At 35.9% G+C, this 18,559-nt stretch overlaps 1 protein-coding gene across 3 annotated transcripts; it reads left to right on the top strand.

Moving 5' to 3' along the window:
* The first annotated feature begins 5,337 nt into the window (after nt 1–5,337).
* LOC138128874 (uncharacterized) lies at nt 5,338–17,919 on the top strand. 3 transcript variants are annotated; one of them, XR_011158947.1, is made up of 8 exons: nt 5,338–5,534; nt 15,780–16,076; nt 16,141–16,215; nt 16,282–16,581; nt 16,713–16,796; nt 17,136–17,309; nt 17,655–17,788; nt 17,846–17,919. XR_011158947.1 is itself a non-coding variant. In XM_069045081.1 (8 exons), the coding sequence occupies exons 1-8, from the start codon at nt 15,186–15,188 to the stop codon at nt 17,867–17,869; spliced, it is 1,191 nt and encodes a 396-aa protein (XP_068901182.1). In that variant the 5' UTR covers nt 15,130–15,185; the 3' UTR covers nt 17,870–17,919. The 3 variants fall into 3 exon arrangements, 2 of the variants coding, with proteins under 2 accessions (XP_068901182.1, XP_068901181.1); XM_069045081.1 differs by lacking the exon at nt 5,338–5,534 and adding an exon at nt 15,130–15,288; XM_069045080.1 differs by lacking the exon at nt 5,338–5,534 and adding an exon at nt 15,130–15,288 and having other exon boundaries at nt 17,640–17,788.
* Nucleotides 17,920–18,559: the final 640 nt, after the last annotated feature.

Raw genomic sequence — 18,559 nt, 5'->3', positions numbered from 1 at the left:
AAGAAATTTGAGGACCTGCAACAAATTAAGCTAGTCATTCCTAAAGATTGTTGGCCGTTTTATGATGCCTTGATGACATTATAATAATTGAAATAATTATTATTTAACAATGTTAATTTTTTAATAATGACTTGTATATTATAGTTTCTGTTTCCATACTAAGAAAAAATAAAATTTCGTTTCTGTTTTGACTATATGTATTTAGTATTTTTCATTTAACGATAATATGTATTTTTTAATTTTTTGTTAACATATATTATGGTTATTATGCCACTTGCTAAAGAGTCAGCGTTAAAAAAAATTAACAAAATTGATACATTTTTTTTTTGTTATTTAAATATTTCAACCTTTTGCAAGGCAGTACCTCGCAAGTTATTTAATTTTGTCTAAACAAATATGATAGGAAAAATTATTATAGAAACATGATTTGTCTCTATTATATAATTATACTCATACAACATAATCTTCAAAATCTATTAAAAATTGACTGTCAGCATTTTTTCGATTCCTGCACAATTTACTTTTAAGCACTTACGAGGTACTGCGTTGGAGCCGTCGAATGGCGATAAGAAACCACATCGACGCAAAATGCGCTGTCTGTCGATGATGGCGTTTTCAGTCGTGCGTCACGCACTGTGAGTTGTGCGCCGCGTACTTCTCTAAGAAACCGTAGCTTAAGCAGTAGTCTCACTCGACGTCGGCACTTTGATGTTTTCTGAAACCGTTGTGCTTTCGCGCAAGTTACTGCGCAATGAATTTAACAGGCGTTTTACATGAAATTAAACGTTACGGACATGATTTTAAATCGGGGGTATTGGATCTCTTATGCGCAGTAACTAGCTCGGACTTACAACTGAATACAAAGATTTTGCGGAGTGCGACTACTGCTTAGAAGGTATACTGTGGTCATACTTCATTCATAGTTGCGAACATGCTACCAATACCCTATTTCAATAAAGTGCGGATAGTATCCCTGTTCCAAAATTGCACGAAATAAGAGCGCGTTTTCTTGCAAGTCAGTCAGCATCAAAATGACAAGTCTTGTAATAGTAGAAAGTGAGGTTACGAATAAGTAAGGGCCGCTTTACATCTCATGTCAATGGGATTACAAGTGACGGCCAAAATTCCGTGGCCGTAATTGTACCTACTTAAAAAATAGAATAAAATACACTGCCCGCCAAAATTATCGCATAATTTCAAAACTCGTGTTTTGGAGCCAAAATTTATTTCCAGTTACAATATTGCGAACTGTAAAGTATTAAAGAAGTAGATTTATAAAAGTAAACGCTACAATAATCAGAACACAACAAAGAAATGAAGAAAACAAAAAAATAAAACAATTCAAATTCGGACAAAACTAAGAAATTTAACATTTAATAGTGCGTGTTGGCACCCCGTGCCTTTATTTCAGCTGCACAACATTATCTCATGCTTAAAATGAGGTTTTGTATAACTCTTTGCTTAATTTCTTCTCAAACTTGAGTTAGATCCAAGGACAGCTGATGAAGAGTTGTTGGTGGATTTGGTAACCTTCTAACTCTTTTATCTGTAGGATCCCACAATTACTCGATGAGGTTTAGGTCTGAACTCCTTGCTGGCCATTGCATTTGCCCAATTTCGACCTCACGGAAATAATGATGTACTATTCCCGCAACGTGCGATCGACCATTATCATGCATAAAAATAAAGTCATCCCAATAAATTGTCGGAATGGGACAATATGAGGTTCCAGAATATTGGCAATGTACATCGCCGCATTTCGGTTTCCTCTTTCTAGCACCACCAACTCTGTGGGAGCGTCGAAAGTGACACATACTCAAACCATAACGGAACCTCTTCCAAAATTGACTTTCGTGATAATGTTACATTGAGCATATCGCTCTCCTGAGCATCGGTTCACCCGCACACATCTGTCACTGTGATCCAGGCAAAACCTGGACGCGTCAGAGAACATTAGGTAGGTACTAACCTCCATTGATCCAATTCCCAATCAACGTGATTTAGGGCAAACAGCAATCGTACTCTTCGGCGAGCCGCTGTCAACTGTGGACCCCTTGCTGGTATCCTGGGCCTTAAATCGTGTTCAGCAAGTCTTCTTCTAACAGTATTTGCACTAATTTTGAACTGATATCTTCCTAAAGTCATAACTTGCAAAGCTAGAGCGGTCAGAGTCCTGTGTCTCAACGACTGTAAAAGCAGAAAATGATCCCGTTGAACTGTTGTTGTTCGTCTGCGTCCTTGTCCAGGTCTCTAGAGTATTCTCCTGTCTCATGGAAACGACGCAAAACTCTAGATACCGTTGACTGGTGCAGATCAAGGCCGTTTGCAATATCTTGTTGATTAATACCGTCTTCGACTAGTACAACAATTTGTGCACATCGTTCGGCTGTTGTATGTCAACTTAAACGTTCGTAGGGATTCATTTTCGAAATTTATGACTGAAGGAACCAAAACCTCTGACTAACCGTCTCTCAAATCCACAATCAAAATGCTTTACGAAATTGACCAATAACACTAATACAGACTTTTCATGATAAACAACTTTAGAAGTTATCAGCATGGCGATTTTTGCTACTAAACAAAAGAAATACGATAAAACAAGAGATTCAGCATAAGGAAATCGCAGAAGTAAAATACAAAAAACTACGGTTCATTTTTACTTTATGCGATAATTTTGGCGGGCAGTGTAAATTTACACACAAAAAATTGTCTCATTGTTCCTTCTGATGAGGATATGTACAATGAGACGCTCAGTGGGGTACATTGTTGCAACGGAAATTTGTTACACTTCCAACGAATTTCAAGTAAGTACTTAACTCAAAATTTATTTCAAATGGTAGTAGGAGTTTTGCCTTTTAGTAGCCCCATACACTGCTGGAGGGAGCAAAATCATCTTAATATAAATTTCTGGCACAAGACTTACGTCTTCAACAAGTGGAAAGATAAATTTATTAACGCATTTTAAGCTCCTTCTCAAAAAGGAAACTGCAAAATCGTTGTTTTCTTTTCTTAAAACTGTAATGTAGTACACAACGTTTTTCTTGTTTTGTTTGAATTCCACAAGAATGAAGACCCCTTGTTCAAGTAAACGATTTAGTTCTTCAAAACCAGAGGGCCGAGGTTGATGTATAAAGCACAAAGTTCTTGTTCTTTGCAGAAATATCACTTCTATTTCTTTTTTGAATAATGGCGTACGAGTTAGGCGCTTGATCTAGTATTGAAATCACCGCAGAATCGCTTAAAATCTGTTTAAGACGCCATTAATGAGAAAAAATTGGACTCAAACACTCATTTTCGCTTATTACAATTGGTCTCAAGTAGGATAATCATAATATGTAGTTAAAAAAAAATTAAATCTGGAATACTTATTATATGGAATAAAGAAATAAACTTGGTGTAAGTGCTTGTTCATAATGGACATAGGTAAGCTTGACATAACGAATAAGTAATTCATGATACATGCAGTGTTGTATACTATTAATTTTTACGTAACTTATGAGAAGTGACCTTAGTAATAGTTATTTATGTGACGCGCTTAGTAAATTAATCTTTACGGGCGCGCTGGCACTTGTGGGACGAGTGACGTAAGGAACGAGTCTCCATAAGCCAGTAAGCTCAGTAAAGATTAATTGCTAAGCAAGTTTAATTTACACTAATTAAAATCTGGTGTGGTGACGTAACCATTGGCTTCCAAACACGCCTCCATTCGAAGCCGCATCCCGTCTACCATCCTCTAACAACTTCCCCATTACGGAAAGTTTCCCAAACATCTCTGACATGAGTTTCTATGGCTCCCACCGTCCGCTGGCGAACCCCATGGAAAGCCACGTCATTCCACCGGTTTACCATATGGCCCCATACATTTTCTATGAGGGTCAAGTCTGATGATTTTACTGGCCACCGTAATGCCGGCGCTACACGATGCTACGAACGTCTTCCAACGCTGGAGGGTTGATAGTGCGTCGCATCGTGTGGCCGATCTTCCATTCACGAACGACAGATGTCGAGCGTCCAACGTTGGCGTTGGATCACATTCGGGCTGTTGTCGGTATTTTTGGCCGCGTCAAAGGACTTTCTCCAAACGTTTGACGAAAACATTCGTTGGTTTGATGCACGGCTACACGATTTGTTCGAACTTCAAAGCAGTTTTCAATTTCTGGGTGGCTGTTCTGGGGGTACTAGGCTACTAGGTGTAGCGCAAAGTGTTTCATTTGTATTTTACAGGTGTGTATTGTATTGTAATGGTCCGAATAGGTTCGATAAATAATTTTTGTTTTTAAATAATTTCAACGAAACGTCCAAAGAACCGTTCACTGGGGCCAAAATCGCTTGTAAATTTTATGTCTGGATGCCTTTGTCGGTACCGTAACTCTTAAAAGCGAAATTTGCAGCTACGGTTGTACTCTAGACAAACCGGACAAACGTTTGTAGGTACCACACTTTTTGGATCAAACATTCGCTACACCGTGTAGCCGGTACATTTGTCGCACCAACTGTCGAACGTATTTGTCTCAAATCTTCGGTCCAACGTTGGAGCCAACGTTCGTAGCATCGTGTAGCGCCGGCATAAGCATTGTACGAGTCGGTCATTGTCTTCAAGCCATGCATTCACACAACTTGCTGTGTGGATAGAACAGTTATCTTATATCTTGCACGAAAACAAGAGGTCAAACAGCAAAAGAATATCTTTAAGGTTCCAGGACCTTTATGTACTTTCTGGCATTAAACCTTGGAGGCATCACCCGCGCTATTTTCCCTGGTGCAGCATGATGCATTCCGGTGCACACGAGTTCCCGTCAGCATAATATTTTATACCTGTGCTTGGACGTAACCCCTTTAATCCTGCACACGAATTCCCGTCAAGGTAAAAATGTACCTCAAATTTCCACTCGAATTCCCGTCAGAAAAAAAAAAATTATTGGAAGCACTACCTATTACGAAAGTAAGATTCAGTGAGGAATCTTTTATGTTCTGAAGTAAAAACCATTTTTGCGTTAAAATTTGATTCATTTAGTGCGATTCTGTTTCAAAATTTAGCAAGCCTGCAGGCACTTAACGCTGGTATTAGTTAATAATAATATCTTCAGTATTATATCGCGTGTTATTTGGCCGCCGTAACACTAACGCAGCATCTTGAGAAAGAGAACTCACAAAGTCTTCTCATCAGAAAATATGACTTCTCTCTGTTGAGATTTAATCGGCCTACACATTTCGTAGGAAAATATGTATTTATTTGGATGCCGACCCGCCGACCTTGGTGGAATTATTTTATCTACCCTATTTGTTTGTCGAACGTGCTATCATAGATAAAGTTTTAGCAAAGTTATAATTTGAAATCTCACCAGTAAATCTCGCTCCCAATCTATGTAAGAGAAGGTTTCAAAAATATCCTGCCAATTTATACGTTAAAAATAAATATTAGTTGATCTAAATATGTGATACCTATAATACATAATAGCCAAATTTCGTCTCCATCAAAAATAATAAACCAAAGATCACAGACAAACTGGCACTGAAGATTTTTTCCTCGTTGTGTAAGTACACACTCATTTTACTAAACTACTGAATTGGAATTAGGTATTTTTCGTAATTATATTTGTTAAATCTGATTGGTTTAGATCACTGATTCTGAATATTTTCAATTCCATGGAACCCTACATAACGTCCAATGGTACAGTGTAGAATAAAATGATTTACATCTATTTACCTTTGCATTACCCTTGTAAAAATACGAAATACCGCTCTACAAAAAAAAGAAAGCCTAACCTCAAAATATTCCAAAATTCCAAATGTGATTTATTGCGAAGGGATGATATGAATGCAAAGTAGAAATTGAAATTAAAAAGGAGCAACAAGAGCAAGTCACAGGTAGTGTTGAAAGTGACCACCAACGTTTGTTAATTCAATTTAGTAAATTGTAACAATTGTCAATTCGATTGATGACATTTATTGACAGAACTAATAGTTCGGCACTTCAAAAAAAAAAGTAGAGCGGTACAGGAAAATTTACATGTGCAAAAATTCCAAAGGTAACTAGATGTAAATCATTTTATTCCACACTGTATATGCCATTCACGATGTTTTGGCATAAGGGGAGGCCATGGAAAAAATGCATTTAAGGCAGTAAAGCTGTCTGTTGAATTAGGTTATGTTATTCTAAGTTTGAGGTTATAAACTGCGTCATTGTCTAGTGCATTGTTGTCAGTTTTACTAGTTTGCAATAGAACAATACACACATTTTTAATCCAATTTAAGAAAACAGGAAACTGACTTGAACAGACTACAGAATAGTAGGGACCGGGACCGGAAGACGAAGTGACTCCTGTTAATTTATGCACCACTTAGATAACCCACCTATACAGTGTCTTAACCAACCAGTTAGTAACTTCTCAATGAATTTTTCATTTTAACCAAAACATTCCTAGAACTAGATTGTATAAAATCTTGTACCTACTTATTAAGCCTTACTTTATTCGAATCTTTCTGCAAAATATTTACACACCCATCGTCTATGACAAAAAAGAACAAAACTATTCAACTTCCATAATTTCATTAGAAAATTCTGAATCATCATCATCATTACCTGCATCAAAATCCCAATCAAATTCCGAGTCACATTCTCCTAATGAAATTATTAAAGCAAGAACGTTTTCAAATAAAAGATTTCACATTAATTTTGCCCAATCTTCCGAAATAAGTTCTTCACAATATCTACAAAAATGTTGGCAAATTTCAGGAGTACATTTCAAAATAGACTCAAGCCATAAATTCACAACTCTATCGCGAAGTTGTAATAGGTCTTACAAAACCCCTGTGCCATTTCAATTGGGTCGTTGTTTCTTCCTTCATTATCCGTGCTACATATTTATCTTGTACTCACCTACGATTCAATTTATACAGAAAAAAAAACTTGACTTCATTGTAACTTACTGAAAATATGTTCTGCAGTCTAATACAAACACCATCAATACGTTTTAAAGTCGCTTAATTATGATTACGGTAAATTCGGCAACATGTTACGTTCATTTTGATAGGTCCGCATGTCAGGCACTTTAGTGACAGCAGAGATGACAGAAATCAAACATGTATCCAACGTTAAAAAATGAAATCATAGCCTCCCCTTATGCCAAAACATCGTGAATGGTGTATACAGTGAGCGGCAAAAGTATGGAATAAATTCCTTAAAAATTAAACAAAATTTTTTTCAAAAAAATCTTTGGACAGGTCAATTTTAGTTTATAAAAATACATATTTTAGTACCAAAGAAAATTCAAAGCAGTCATTTGTTTTCGAGTTATGACGTCATCGATAGTTTTCTTAAATGGAAACCCCCTATTTTTTTCCTTGATTTTGATATCCCTTTTAATTGTCTAAATGACAGTATAAAAATTTTGTTACCTTACATAAGAAAATTTTTGAGAAAAAAAAAATAAAGTTGGAAAAATTAAATTTTATAAAGAACAAAAACAAGTCAAAAAATCAAGTAGGTAAATCAAACAGTCAAATGTTACTGTCAATTTCATTCGTATGTATTATTTGTTTTACAAAACGTTTTCGAAAATGACTCATTTATCAGAAACACAACGTATAGAAATTTTAATTTTGATGGGGTGTGTGGATAAAACTACATAAAACTAAAACAGGGGGAATTTCTTCATAAACTTGCTTATTGTCAACAAGCTGGAGGATGGCAATTCGAACATTGAATTCCATAATTTTAAGTACTTACTAACACAGTTTTTGACTCGTTTTTGTTTGTTATAAAATTTATTTTTTCCAACTTTATTATTTTTTTTTCTCAAAAATTTCCTTATGTAAGATAACAAAATTTTTATACCGGCGTTTAGCCAATTAAAAGGCCTATCAGAATCAAGAACAAAAATAGGGGGTTTCTATTTAAAAAAACTATCAATGACGTCATAACTCGAAAACAAATGACTGCTTGGAATTTTATTTTGTATTAAAAATTTAAAATGTGTATTTTTATAAACTAAAATTGACCTGTCCAAAGATTTTTTTGAAAAAAAATTGGTTTAATTTCTAATGAATTTATTCCATACTTTTGCCGCTCACTGTATATTATATCATAAACAGTAGAAGTGAGTCTTTTTGTGCCAAGCCCAGAGATTGAAGACCGAAACGCAGTCCAGGTCGACAACTGGGCAAAACACAAAAAGACTTTCTACTTTGAATGATAGGTATACAGGCTGTTTAATGAAAAACGCCTCAACCCATAACTTTGTTATTTATTACCCGATTTCAATGAACAAAAAAATCAAAGATATGGTTTTTCAAGCGCTACAAAACAGCCATAAAATGTTTTTTTTTTGGCGTTATCTTTAATAGCTAACAGTCAACTTTTTTTTTAAATGGACACATGTAGTTTTTTAGGCTTGGTCTGGTAAGGTTTTTTTTCTGGATCTAATGATGTATTGAAAGTTATCATTTGGTTCATAGCTAACTGAAAAAAAAATAAAACAATTTTTTGTGGTTCAGCTTAATATAAAATTTTTAAGAGTGCCGTGAAAAACAATCGGAATACAAAGTACGATAAATGTCATCTAAACGTCGGCTTAGAAGTTTTCATCTGCTTTTTTAACCTTTTTTTATGTAAGTATAAATAAGTATAAAATAACATTGTCAGTGATGCAGGATAGCAGTCATTTGACTATTATTTTATGTTCGAGTGTAATAAAAATCGTAATTAGTCAAAAACAAAAAGTTAATAGAAAAAATAATAATAATAAAAAATTATTTTTTTTTATTATTTATGTTTTCCAAGAAAATAATAATAAAACTCTTCAAGATTGCACCTGAAAATTTTCAAACTCACACTTGACATTTGTTGCTATTTGTATTCCAATTGTTTTTCAAGGCACATGATAGGGATTGAATAAAATGGTCCGCGGTATCATAAACGGAAAATATATTGAAAAACAGTAAAACGGTAAAACAAACATATACACACTATCGTCGGCTAGACAACACTACACAATTCTACCAACTTAACTTATACCAACTGTGATTTGGTAACAAACTATACAGCACGTTACGATTAACGTTTATTTTCTAACACCCCTTCTATCGAAATGTGCTGTAACAATAAAAACTAACACATTTTTAACATTCTCACACAATGATCGTGCTTACACCTAGCTAATGACTTAGTGAAAATATCAGCTAACATTGAGTCTGTTTGTAAATAGCTAATTATGATTTCCTTACTTTCCACTAATTCACGTGTAAAATGGAATCTAATATCTACATGTTTACTACGTTTATGAAACATTGCGTTTTTTGACAATTCAATTGCGCTTTGATTATCACAATATACATTTATGGGTGACTTTACATATCTATGAAAACCCATATGCGCCAAAAGTCGTTTGATGTACACAATTTCACGCGAAACTTCCGAAAGTGCTGCGTATTCGGCTTCCATTGTTGATAATGAAACGGATGCTTGTTTCTTTGATTTCCAACTGATGGGTCCGCCGGCTAATGTCAGAACGTTTCCTGAACAGGATCTTCGATCGTCTATGTCGCCAGCCCAATCTGAATCTGTGTAAGCTTGAAGATTTTTTGAATCTTTATCGTAAGTCACGACATAATGCGATGTGCCCTTTAAATATCGTAAAACACGTTTTGCATTAATCCAGTGTTCCTTTCCGGGATTTGCACAGAAGCGACTCAACGTGCTTGCAGCAAATGCTATGTCGGGACGTGTTGCATTCGCTAAGTAAATCAGTCCACCGACTAGCTCTCTGTAGGGTCGATTTTTCATTTCTTGTTTTTCTTCTTCCGTTGTGGGACTCATCTCCTTTGTGAGTTTTGTACACGGATCAATTGGAGTAGATGCTATTTTGGCGTCTTGCATGTTGAATTTTGCAATTAATTCTTCGACATATCTCTCTTGAGAAAGATGGATCTTCCCCGTTCCATCCCGTTGGATATGGATCCCAAGGATGTTGTTTATTGGACCCAAATCTTTCATCTTAAATTCCGATTTCATGTTCTTCTTTACTTCGTTTAATTTTTCCAACTTCTTCGATGCCAAAATCAGATCATCGACGTAGATTATGATGATAACTCTTTCATCATTCTCACCGAAAACGTAGACGCAGGGATCAGATGGTGTGCGCCTACCGCCATTATTTTTCATGTAGCCGTCAAGTTTCTTGTACCACTCACGACCAGATTGCTTCAGACCATACAACGGTTTCAAAAGTTTACAGACTTCTTCTTCTTTTCCTTCTTCTGCAAACATCTCGGGTTGTTTCATGTAGACTTCGTCGTGTAGTTCGCCTTGTACATACGCCGATATGACATCCATCTGGTGTACGTACATTTCTTCATTTACTGCGGCAGCTAGTAACGTACGAATTGCCTCATACCTAGCCACTGGTGCGAAGACTTCTTCGTAGTCCACGCCATATTCTTGCGTATGCCCACGAGCAACTAATCTTGCTTTGTACTTCATAATTTTGCCGCTTTCGTCAACTTTTGTTTTGAACACCCATCGACTAGTCAATATTTTCTTGTTTGATGGTCTTGGTACCAGAATCCATGTGCCGTTTTCTTGAAGTGTGTCGTATTCCTTCTTCATCGCTTCTAGTCATGCTTCTTTTTCGTCAGTTTCTAACATCTGGGAAATTGATTGCGGATCAGAAGGTTTGTTTTTGCTTTGGTACATTTTCTTTGGACGTCCACGTTTGCCTGTTCTCAAAATTTTTGGACGACCTGGCCCTCGGTGCGAATCGTTGACTTGTGCTTCTTCGGTTTCCTCATCTTCTTCATCGTCTGTGAAGTTTTGTTCTGTTTCGTCTTGAATTTCTTCCAGAGGATCAGAAGCGGGATCATGCAGGTCAAAAATTCCTTCTGTTGTTTGTGGCGAGGATTTGATGACCTCCATAAATTTTACGTCACGGGCTTTTATAACTATTTTTGTTCCTGGTTTCCACAATCGATACGCCTTCGATATCTCTGAATAGCCCACGAGTACGTATTCATCTCCTTTTGGTTGGAATTTTCCCCTTTTTTGTCTTTTGTTTAAGGCGATTGCTTTGCTGCCAATCGTTCTGAAGAATCCAACATAAGGTTTCCGTTTTGACCAAGCTTCAAACGGTGTGATTCCGTTGAGACATTTTGTTGCACATCTGTTCCTCAAATAGGTCGCTGTGTTCACTGCTTCGGCCCACAGTGAATCAGGAAGGTTACCTTGCAGCATCATGCATCGGGCCATTTCGACCAGCGTGCGGTTGGCTCGTTCCGCCACTCCATTTTGCTGTGGTGTGTACTCAACGCTCAGCTGTCGCGAAATGCCTTCTTCTTTCAGAAAATTCTCGAAATTTTTCGACAAATATTCTCTTCCGTTGTCGGTACGTAACTTCTTAATTTTTCGTCCTGTGAAGTTTTCTACTTTCCGCTTGTAATCTTTGAATGCCTGAAGAACATCGGCTCGACTTCGAAGCATAACGGTTTCAGTGTACCTAGAACAATCGTCAATGAAAGTAACAAAATATTTAGCGCCCCCCAAGGATTCGGTGCCGATTGGTCCACAAATGTCCGAATGAACCAATCCCAAAAGTTCTTTTTCACGATTTACTGACTGAGTAAATGGTTGAACACGGATCTTACACTTTGCACATGTCTCACATTTCAAGTCATTACTTTTATTTGGAAAGTTCATACCCAATACCATGTCTTCGTTCTTCATTTTCTTCAAGTCTGCAACGTTCAGATGCCCATATCTTTGATGCCATTTCTGCAATTCCTGGACGTTGTTTTCACCTACTAGTGCTGCACACTCTTCTCTTTTGTTAACGACATATAGGTGATCCCGTTTCGTCGCTGTGAGGACTATGGTACCATCTTTTCGATTTATTGTGGCTCTGTCTTTTCCGAACGTAACCGTGTACCCATTGTCGGTGACACTAGACACTGACAAGAGATTTTTTTGAAGATCGGGTACGCACAATACTTTTTTTAACTTTATCGGATTTGTTACACGTCGATTTAACTTCGCATCCAGCTGCAATTCCCCGGTACCGGTTGATTTTACGAAATGATCTGCTGCGGTATACACTTTCGATTGTTCACATTCATCAAAGTCCATGAAGCTTGTTCTGTCTCTGCACATGTGCCTTGTGGCTCCACTGTCGAGATACCACGTATTTCTCGAATTTGTTAACTCGGTATTACATGCAACTACCGTCATCGCGTCATTCTCGTTATTTTTGTTTTTACCGTCATTTTTCGGTTTCGACCAGCAGACACGACTTTTGTGTCCCATTTTACCACAGTTGTAGCATTTCAGATTTGGTTTTTGTGTGTCTGTTTTCTTGTTCGCCCGCCGTCCTTTGGTCACTAGCGCGCTGTTCGAGTTGCAATCCTGATTGGAGGGGATGACTCTGTCAATTTGTCGCGCCTCTTCTTCCACTAATTTCAATTTTAAATTCTCGAAGGAGGGAATGTCGTCGCGAGATTCAATAGCAACACTAAAATTCTCAAATTCTGCCGGCAAAGATCCCAGCAACATTACCGACAACAATTCTTCTGGGATATCGATACCAGTTTCTGCCAGTTGTTCTGCTTTGCTTGTGAATTCGATGACATATTGTGACATTGACACGTCTGGTTTCTTTTCCAATCGCAGTAATTGTTTGTAGAGAACAGCTTTTCTCACCGGGCCGCGTGATTCGAAAACTGCCTTGAGTCCGTCCCATGCTTGTTTCGACGTCGCAGCTTTTTTTACATGGTTGAGTTGGCTGTGAGAAATGCTCAAATTGATTAACGCCAACGCTTTGGAGTCCTTCTTCGTCCAATCTTGTGCGTCTGCCTCTGGTTTCACTTCGGTGCCGTCAACGTATCCCCACAGATCGTTGAATATTAGTACACTTTTCATTTGCACCTTCCATAGTTCGTAATTATTTTCGTTCAACTTTTCTATGTTTGCAAAACCCGTTGCTGTAGCCATTTTTCACTTGCAGCACGTACTCTGAATCTAACTTTTTCACTGTTTTCGACAACGTTACGTTTCACCCGTTTACGATAAACTCGCGCTCCCTGGGCCCATAACCTGATAGGGATTGAATAAAATGGTCCGCGGTATCATAAACGGAAAATATATTGAAAAACAGTAAAACGGTAAAACAAACATATACACACTATCGTCGGCTAGACAACACTACACAATTCTACCAACTTAACTTATACCAACTGTGATTTGGTAACAAACTATACAGCACGTTACGATTAACGTTTATTTTCTAACAGCACACTTGAAAATTTCATAATAAACTGAACCACAATTAAAAATTGTTTTATTTTTTTTTCAGTCAGCTATGGACCAAACGATAACTTTTAATACATCGTTAGATTCAGAAAAAAAACTGTATCAGACTGAGCCTAAAAAACTACATATGTCTATTTAAAAAAAAAAAAGTTGACTATCGTAAGCTACTGAAAATAACGCCAAAAAAAATATTTTATGCCTACTTCGTAGCGCATGAAAAACCATATGTTCGGTTTTTGTTCATTGAAATCGAATAATAAATAAAAAAGTTATGGGTTGAGGCGTTTTTCATTAAACAGCCTGTATACCTATCATTCAAAGTAGAAAGTCTTTTTGTGTTTTGCCCAGTTGTCGACCTGGACTGCGTTTCGGTCTGTATACTCCTGTATACTCGTACTATTTTATCTTCAAACGGGTCACAAAAAAAATCGAAGATGAACTCATTTTTTTTCCTGCAGTTGCATTAATATTACAGTTTGCAAATTTTAAGGCAACAGTAATTTCCACTTCCCTTGTAATATTATTGGTACTTAGGTACCTACTTGAAATTTTCATAATATTAATAAAGTCTACCCAAATTAGCCGATGTACTTTCAACAAATTTCCAGGAAAAACTTTCTCAAAAAATGGTGAATGATCACGATTTGTAATTATTAGTAGGTATCCTGAATTTTAACTTAGATAGCAGAGCCCAAATCTTCGATATCTCTCATTGTCAAATTGGTGAATTCATCCCGTCACAAGCGCGTATCAGACATAACCTACAATTATAATTTATAATTCTTCTTCGGGAATTCAGAAATTCTTCCTTTGTAGCCAGATACTTTACATCATGAGCATTATGTAGCAATCATACACTTTTCCGCGATCTGCGTCAATTATCCTGTTATTCTCGAGGCGCGGAATGCATTTCGTTTCCAATGGCATCAGTTTACTCGCTAAACAAGTATAACAAAAATTGTCAAAACGTGAATAGCAAACGATTATAACTTACAGCTGTTTACTTTTTAACGCTGAACGGTCATCTTGCGTAATTTTAATTTTGACATCATGACATCTGACATCTATATCCACGCCGTGGACACGCCCACAACGGGCGGTGGGAAGCGGTTAAATATTGGGGAATAATTTCGTTATTCCGCTTTTTAGAGGCTTTTTTTGTTCGACACTGTCAGAATTTGAGAATTTTCTCCTGTGTGAACGGATTTTGATAAATGTCACAACTTTTCAAAACAAAATTTTAAAGATTTTAGGCGATTTGGAGCCTTTAAGGCGCTCATCGAACAAAAAAACGTTGTATATTCAACTCGTTCTCGTGTAAATTGGGCTTTTTTTGGCACTCGTAGCTCTTTAAAACGCTCGTTTCACTCGCATTTTAAACTGGCCCACTCATGCCAAAAGAAGCCCAATTTACACACGAACTCGTTAAATAAATAACTACTATGAAGCACAATCCACAATTTCAAAATCAAAATCTCAAAGACTTTCAGTCTATAACTTCAATTTGACCTTTTGAAAAAATTTTGAGAAACTACGGGGTGATCAAGAAGGACTGTTTAAGTTGGTAACACTGGATCGTATTTTAAATCGTATAACAGGAGTAACTTCCGGTTGTTGGTGGCTTGTCGTTGTTAATGCTATACCTATATCAGATATTTGTCAAATAAACCAACAAAACATATCCAGTTGCAGTGTTATAAATAACTGAATTAAAAAAATTTCTTAATTGTACTGCCAACTTAAACAGTCCTTCTTGATCACCCGGTATTTCCTTGCGCGCCTAAACTTGACTTGATGTTCAGTCATATCAATTCTTTTATCTTATCAGCCCACAATGTTTGATGATAACAGAACCGCCGGTACACATGATGTCGTTCTATGATCATTGATCATGTGCAAATTTATTATTTCTGCAATATTTCTAGTAGTGGTGTTGCCACATACTCGTATGTCCTTATCCTTACAAAACAGACTAACCGGCACAGATTCATTGGGTAAGATATCACAAACATTTACTTTCAAAAAATCAAACACAACATGTCAAAATCCGACAATGACGATTGAACTGTTGCTAGTTTACAAAAATTAATCTATTTGTATCAACATTTTACCATTAAACCAGAGCACACACATTGTGTTCATATTTTAAGCAAATAATTCTCCAAAATACTTGTCATGTTAAATTCAAAACTGTTTCCTAACGATATTACGTTTTTTACTTCACATGACTAACCACCAGAAATTACTTTACAACAATAAACAGGTCCACCTCAAAGCTTCAAAATGTTCTAGTTTTAATTCTTTGGTCCTTGCTTTCCTTGCTTTGACCATTGGACTCGAGATTGGGATGCTATGGGTCAGTCTTGATGTCTTGTTCTGCTCCAAAATAGTAGCCACAAGATAGACGTTTTAAATGTTTTTGTCACATTCTTCTTGTTTCTCCAAAAAGTACGTCAGAAGGCACTAATTGTATGAATCGTTTCAGATTTAAAATTCTGTAAAGGATCGTCAATAACTACAAAAGAGGATAATTTGCGCTTCACTATTGAAACACCCCTCTCAGATGTGTTAACGTTTCACCTAGCTGTCGACAACATACTGAGGATATTTCCGATATTTCAAGAAAGAAAACAAACGAACGATTACAATGTTCTATCAGTGAATAACACCATATACATAATAAAAAATGGACAAGTAATAAACGAAACTGAAAGTTCCACTCTAAAAGAAATTTCCGTAGAATTTGCATCAAGTGAAGACGTACTTTGGACAGTTTTTGATGGTGAGTTAGTAACGAATAACAAAGAGGTAAGAATATACACGTATGTTTAAAATTGATTTTGTAGTGCGTGGAAATGGAAGCGGAAAAGACTTGGAAGTTGATTGCTCATCCCTTGACTCAGTTCAATACGCTTTTGAAGGTAAATTACCGTTAATTACATCAAATTAGATCAGTATTCCTGATAAGTGAAAATTCATTTTTTCAGATTTACAGGTAGTTAAAAATGATACTTTTTTGGTAAATGAAGATAATGTAAGATTCCTCTTTTATTCACCCACTGCTGGTAATTTATCCTTTCATCTGATAGTCGAAAATAATCTGCCGGTTCAATTTTTGATATGGGAAGAAGGCCATCGGTTGAATCATTACAATGTTTTATATTTAAACAATACCATATGCATTATTCAAAATGGTTACGTCTTAGAAGAGGCTGATAGCTATGCTCCGAAACAAATTTACTTAAAATTTTGGTCAAAGCAGGAGAGCTTTTACACATTTTTTAAAGGTAAGCGAAGTTCAAAGTGGTCCGGATAAATGTTCCATACTTACTAAATTAATTCCAGACATTAAACATAATAAGTGTGTTTAATTTTATCCTACTGGACAAAGTAATAACTAAAGAAATTCATTTTTCAGAGTGTGGACATGAAACAAGGAAGTCCTGTGATATTCAGTGTCAAACTTGCAAAAATGTTGAAACCTCGACTGAATTTTCCAAAGGTAAAGGGACTTTGTTTTTTCAATTTACAAACATATGTCTTAGATCTTAAATTTCACCTTATATTATACATTTATTTGTAACTCGATATTTTGTTAATTATTTTATTTGTTTCCTACGTGTAAAGCTCGTACGATTTTTTTTTCAAATACCGGAATTTTTAATAGGTTGTATAACTATTTACAAGTGAGGAACAAATAAAATATTCAACAATACACGCATGGTAACGGGTTTTACTGGCTTCAGAGGTGACTGGCTCGCCTTCGGCTCTCCACATCCTTCTGTCGCCAGTAAAAACCCTTTTTACCATGCTAGTAATGTTAACTACTAGTTCGTTTCAGAACATGTCACAATTGCAAATGATAACACAATGCACGAAGATAACTTTGAGAATCAAAACTCAGATGATTCAGAAAATATTCAAAAGTGTTCCGACTGCAACACTGAATCTACTGATTCATCTACTGGTTCATCTACTTTTTCATCTACCGAATCTTCTACTAAAGCCCCTCCAAGTAAGTACATAATTGTATCTAAGGTGTAAACGTAATTTTTCCGTTGGAAATTATAAAACATGTACTAATTTTTCGTCCTCAAAAAAGTAGACACTATAGATGATTCAACGACATTTTGTTGTTACTGATTGAAAATACATATTTTCCGGAGCAAGGTAATAGATATTGACAAGAAGAGAAATAATACACCAAAATATTTCATAATGGTTTATTTTTCGTTTTGGTAGTGCCAACAAGTATAAACCTAGGAAGGTTTAATCGTATTGATTTATCAACACTTGATCTGGGATATTTCTGAAACTAGACAAAAATTTACCTACTGAAATAAAGTTTGTTTTGTTTCAGAGAAAAATAACCATATCTTAATTATTATTTCCGTTACTTCCGTTATTGTGGTAATTATAATAATGATTGTTGCTTATAAACGCTGTAAATCGAATCCTACAGAAAATAAAAAAGAAGAGCAGAAATTAAAACAGGTAAAGATTAGAATGTGTTACATACTTACATGCTATTTATACATATATTTTTTACAGGAAAATGCAAACGACAGTGATTGACAAGACGTATACCTATATCAATGTTTTGTAATAAATTTTACTTTTGATAATGTGGTGTTTTATTTTGTTCCAGTAACTTTAAAATTTAATAAAGCTACAAATTATAGCAAACTTATTAGCTGTCGTTAACTAAACGGTAAATTAAGCTTAAATTCATCAGTATGAGCTAGAGACAAGACGCCAAGCATGAAATGAGTGGTTCACTACATTTTCAAAGTTAAAGGACATTTTTGGATTGATTATTATTTATCACCTGAACCGAGTTTTCAATAGTGGAGTAGGTACTTATTATGCTAAGTTAATTTATAAAGTGTGCAGTACCTACTATCGCGCGTTCAAATGAAATCCTGGACTGAGGAGGCGTTGGAAAAACAGTGTAAAGTTTGAATTTCCCGCCGTTTGACAAGAATGACATTTGTTTATGTTTAATTGGGATATAATTGAACATGTTTGTTTTCAGCAAAGGGTGCTCTTAGATATTTGCTTCGAGAATAGGAATCGTTACGTTATTCTATTTTTAATTTAATGTAAAATATTGCAAAGAAAGAAAAAAAAGAAAGATTTTCTTGGCTCTAAAATTTAGGTTAGCTGTCAACATGCTCCAATTAATCTACGTTTTAAAAAAGCATAACAATTGACGGTTTTCAACGCATTCCCAGCCCAGGATTTCATTTGATACAAAACATATTA

Source organism: Tenebrio molitor, chromosome 4, assembly GCF_963966145.1.
Source record: "Tenebrio molitor chromosome 4, icTenMoli1.1, whole genome shotgun sequence".
NCBI classification, from domain to species: Eukaryota; Metazoa; Arthropoda; class Insecta; order Coleoptera; family Tenebrionidae; genus Tenebrio; species Tenebrio molitor.
This window is presented reverse-complemented; position numbering and strand designations above follow the sequence as displayed.